The sequence below is a fragment of the Bipolaris oryzae genome (assembly GCF_000523455.1).
Source record: "Bipolaris oryzae ATCC 44560 unplaced genomic scaffold scaffold_200, whole genome shotgun sequence".
NCBI lineage: Eukaryota > Fungi > Ascomycota > Dothideomycetes > Pleosporales > Pleosporaceae > Bipolaris > Bipolaris oryzae.
The window spans coordinates 1-4,311 of NW_006911476.1; the positions used below are offsets into that span (position 1 = coordinate 1).

The following is a 4,311-nucleotide window of genomic DNA, read 5'->3' on the forward strand; positions in this document are numbered from 1 at the left end:
TAGGTAAAACTACTACTTCTTAGCTTTAAAATGAGTCAGCCCGATTAGGAATAGCTCTTATATTCGTCGAGTTATACTTGTTTAAAAACTAGAACTTTTAGTAACACGTTTTTTTCATGTCACCCCTCTGTATGATAACGCATTCTTGTCAAAGGCAGATTGCAGCTTCCAGGAGGTGTTTCGGATACAAAAGACCCAAGGAATTCCATCCCTATAAATTTGACTTGTGTATCGCACCTTGGCAGATAATTTAACAAGTGAGGGAACATAAAATCACAGGTTGCCTTCTACGGAGGTCGACTTAGTATGTAAGAATATATGTGCGAATACGTGAATTGAGGTTGTTTGGGGAAATGAATTGTCATTTTGACATTTCAGTTCACTCTGTGAATTACGACTTTTGGTCATGCGACAAACCCAGGGTGTACCTGCCCGAAATGCCTGAGGTGATTGCAACTCTGCTCCTGCCTCACAACACTGATGAAGTTTTTGTTATACAGCAACCACATGAATTGTTCTTTTCGACAATAGCCACCTCCTCAACCTGAACGACATCGTCACCGCGTACTCGTCCCAACCTCATCCACATTACTGCCGTGCATCAATCACAGTACGACATTCTCGCAAACAAACCCTTCACAAGCATTCACCATGATCTTCTCCAATAATGATAACAAAATTTCTTCATCCAACAAAAAGTACCGAACCATGAGGGAATGGCTACAGAAGCGCGTGCGAGAAGCGATAGCACGACAGAAACTGAAGGACACAGAAGAAAACATATACACACAACGGAAGACAACGCCTGAGCGATTGTGCACAAGACCAGCACGTGTGGATGTGTCCAAGATAGAAGTGGTTTTCCTTACACCAAAAACACCTGTTGATGGCAGACGTGTCTCATCTCGGCCACCGATCTTGCCTCCAATCCGTCCGACACGACCAGACTCGAGCGTTTTTCGGAATGTCAATGCATGGCTGGAAGCGAGTGTAAACACACCACCGCCGCCGCTCATGGCTGGGATCTCATACTGGAAAGAGGCGACAGTTCCCAATGCCAAAGGTTCGGCAGTTGCTCAATATGCTGTGCCACTATCTGTAGCCTTAGGCGTGACCAGGCCGACAACAGCTACAAGACAACGAACACCATGTCTCCGACGTTCAGCTAGAAAAGTGCAAGTTCAAATGCCTTCGATGCTACGTACAAAATCTACGCATCTGCCGGGTAAGAAGCGTAGGAGAAGACAGTCAGTGTGCATAACTCCTCTGTCTATTTCCTATGACAATGTCCAAGAAGACACCACTTCTCTGCTCATAACACGATCGACATCCTTCCTCAAACCTCTGGTACCGCCACCGAGGCGGCAAAAATCGGCGCGTCATGGGTTATTGATATCTGTCAGCGATTCACGAGAGTGTATTCCTCCTCGACATGGCACACCCAACAGTGCAAGATTTGGTGATGTGGAAAATGACCCTGAGCGACATGTCCACAAGACTTTTATGCGCCCAGGGCGAGGCACAGACAGCACAAGGCCGTCTACAACATTGGCAGGCCTTGTTCGTGAAGACTCCGTGGGAGATTTGTCCGATGTTCCGACATACTCCTCCGGCCCACCGCCCCCGTCGTACCGGTCGCGCCGCGAGTCGATGCTTACTACATCATCTTTCGGTTGTATTGACGGCATGAACCCGGCGCAGCGACAAGTCAGCCAGCAGCGAGCAGCATTGCAAGGGGGAGGAATGAGATGCAAGCTGAAAAGGCTCGCCCAAAACTTTGCGATTTGACCAGTGGTGGCGGGTGATTCGAAGAGACCAAAGCCTGACAAGGGAAAGCCTCTAGGGCACAAGACCATGGAATAGCGATGTCTCACAAGGCAAAAGTGAGCGGACAATTAATCCCATGTGTATTGTAAGGACATGATAATCGACAGACATGAAGGGGTGACGAAACGATGACAGAGGATGTATTACAGGCATGAGACACTACGACTGTATGATCTAGAGGAAGGCATAGTTAGGCATGCAAGTATATATATTGTGATTATGACCGGTGCTAAGCCAAGGACAGGCGAAAAAGAAACAAAGGCTTTGGCGCGTGATGAGTGATGTTGACTTGGGACCCTACGGTTGGTTGCACCGTCGATGAAGGGCGGCGGGTGGTACTGTGTAGACGGAGGTCACGGTCATATGACGTGTGGGATCGGGCCGCGGTGAACCGAAGCGGCTGGGGCTGATTGACCGCCTGCTTATTTGACGGGACAGCAATGCACTCCACCATCTCCATTCATTGTTATTGGATCCGACGTGGCACGCTGCACGACGTCCCAACGCTCCCACGCACGCAATTGAATGTCCATGGCCGCCCGCTAGATCATCTCGGCCGCCAGCACGACGAACCTCTCCGCTGGCTGCTCCACCTTGTTGCTGCCACGCGCAGAGACAGCGACGCACCATTACAGCAGTATATGCACCACCGACGACCCGACCGCAGCCGCGACTCCACTTGAAAGACAGGACGCAGCCGTACAGTCAGACGTGAGCATGGCTTCGGACGATGAATCTCATTCGCGGTCCAAGAGGCCAACGCCAATGACCAGACAGTCGTCATCGCAGTCGCACATTTCGCAGTCACCGTCCGAGGGAGGCCACCAGCGGCCTACGCACCACAAAGCCCAGCGGCACCATGTTGTTGGCCAGCGCGTACAGAGGAATACATCGTTTGGCAAGAACCTCAACAAGCTCAGCAAGGCCGAGAAGCAGGCACAGCAGGCGCAACAAGGGGCTGAACACGGCAGCCGACACCACCGTCGTTCGCAGTCTGGTAATTCTGTCTCTGCGCCCAGTAGCCCTCACTCGCGGCCGGGCTTCAAGCGCCATGCATCATCTGGTGCTATCGTGAGAGCAAACCAGGCACAGGTACAGGCCAACCTACGTAGAAATCACTCGAGCGGTCATTTGCCGCCACGACAAGGGCACGGCAAACACGGGCTCAAGTCCAAGGGCGATCATGCTGTGTCGAGGCGCGCACTCGCGACACCCAACCGATCTCGCCAATCATCGCCCGAGCCAGGTGCAGGAGTGCATTTCGACCTCGCCAACGAGGACGAGGATGGCGATGAGGCCGGATGGACGGAGGAGAGTGCATCTCAGTCACCAACAACGACTCGATCCAACACGCGCTCCAACTCAGTCATACTCGACGCACAACACCGGGCGGCTGAGATCAACATGGAGAGAAATAGGGGAGAGCCATCACAGCAAATAAGCGCAATCCGGGAACAGCCAACCCAAGTGGCTCAGGCAGTTGTCGACCGCACACGCAGCAGTACAGCACAAATCAACGGAGGGAGCTCGTACCAGCACTCGAGGCCTCCGGATGCTGACATGATTACTTCACGTCTACTCCAGCGCAGTGCCTCACATCACGTCCCTCCCAAAACAACGTCGGTCGCGGCCACGGTAGTGTCGTCGTCGGACCGGCACAATCTCCTCAGCCACACAGCTGGATCTGTTGGATCAACGCTGGTAGATACATCTGGGCGCGACCTAGTATCACGTTTCATGGACGGTGATGGCTCAGCAGGAACACCACACGAGGGCGAGTACATGGCCGGGCGCGGTGCCAAGGACGAGGACGAGGGAGGCGGACTGGACAAGATGAAAAGAAACAAGTCAATGCCAAACTTTAGTGGCGGTACAGACACGCCGTCGAAGACGCCGCAGCGGTCAGGCACGACGACACCCACCAACCTGCCGCCGTCACGGACTCAACAGAAGCTCATGCTGCAGCGAGCATCATCCAACGTGGAGCCACAGAAGCTGGTGCCTGTGACTCTCCCCCGGACGGGCGGACCGACGTACCTTCAGTCGAGCATACAGTACAATGCAAATGGCGAGGGACGGTTGGACCCACGGCTGCTGCAGCAGTTTAACCATGTTGCGGTCGAGTACAGTGTAGTGCGAAGATATCGCAACCCAATCGCGGATGCGGTTGCGCGCATCGCACAAATGCCGGGCATGGCTGTCAAGATGCGAGCGTGCAAGCAGCAGCAGCAGCAGCAAAAAGCGAATGGAAACGGAACGGGAGCAAACAGTCTGAGCACGAGTTTCAATGATGGGGTTGCTGAAACGGATGGAGCGGGATCGCGGAGATCGCGAGTCAGTTTCGAGAAGGTGCGGAACAGTCGAACAGAGGGCGAGTTTGAAGGGCGGCAGAGCTTCGAGAGCGAGCAAGCGCGCAGTCGAAACGAAGCCGAGGAAATGTGTCGGCGACTGTGGGAAAGCGCCGAAGTGGTTGAAGCGGACTGA

At 53.4% G+C, this 4,311-nt stretch overlaps 2 protein-coding genes across 2 annotated transcripts; both read left to right on the top strand.

The window, feature by feature from the left end:
• Positions 1 to 651: 651 nt before the first annotated feature.
• On the top strand, positions 652 to 1,788 carry COCMIDRAFT_106962 (uncharacterized protein; the record flags this gene model as incomplete). The annotated part of the gene is made up of 1 exon (XM_007694157.1): positions 652 to 1,788. The coding sequence occupies one exon, from the start codon at positions 652 to 654 to the stop codon at positions 1,786 to 1,788; it is 1,137 nt and encodes a 378-aa protein (XP_007692347.1).
• Positions 1,789 to 2,544: 756 nt separating this feature from the next.
• COCMIDRAFT_9104 (uncharacterized protein) lies at positions 2,545 to 4,311 on the top strand (the record flags this gene model as incomplete). Its single annotated transcript, XM_007694150.1, has 1 exon — positions 2,545 to 4,311. The coding sequence occupies one exon, from the start codon at positions 2,545 to 2,547 to the stop codon at positions 4,309 to 4,311; it is 1,767 nt and encodes a 588-aa protein (XP_007692340.1).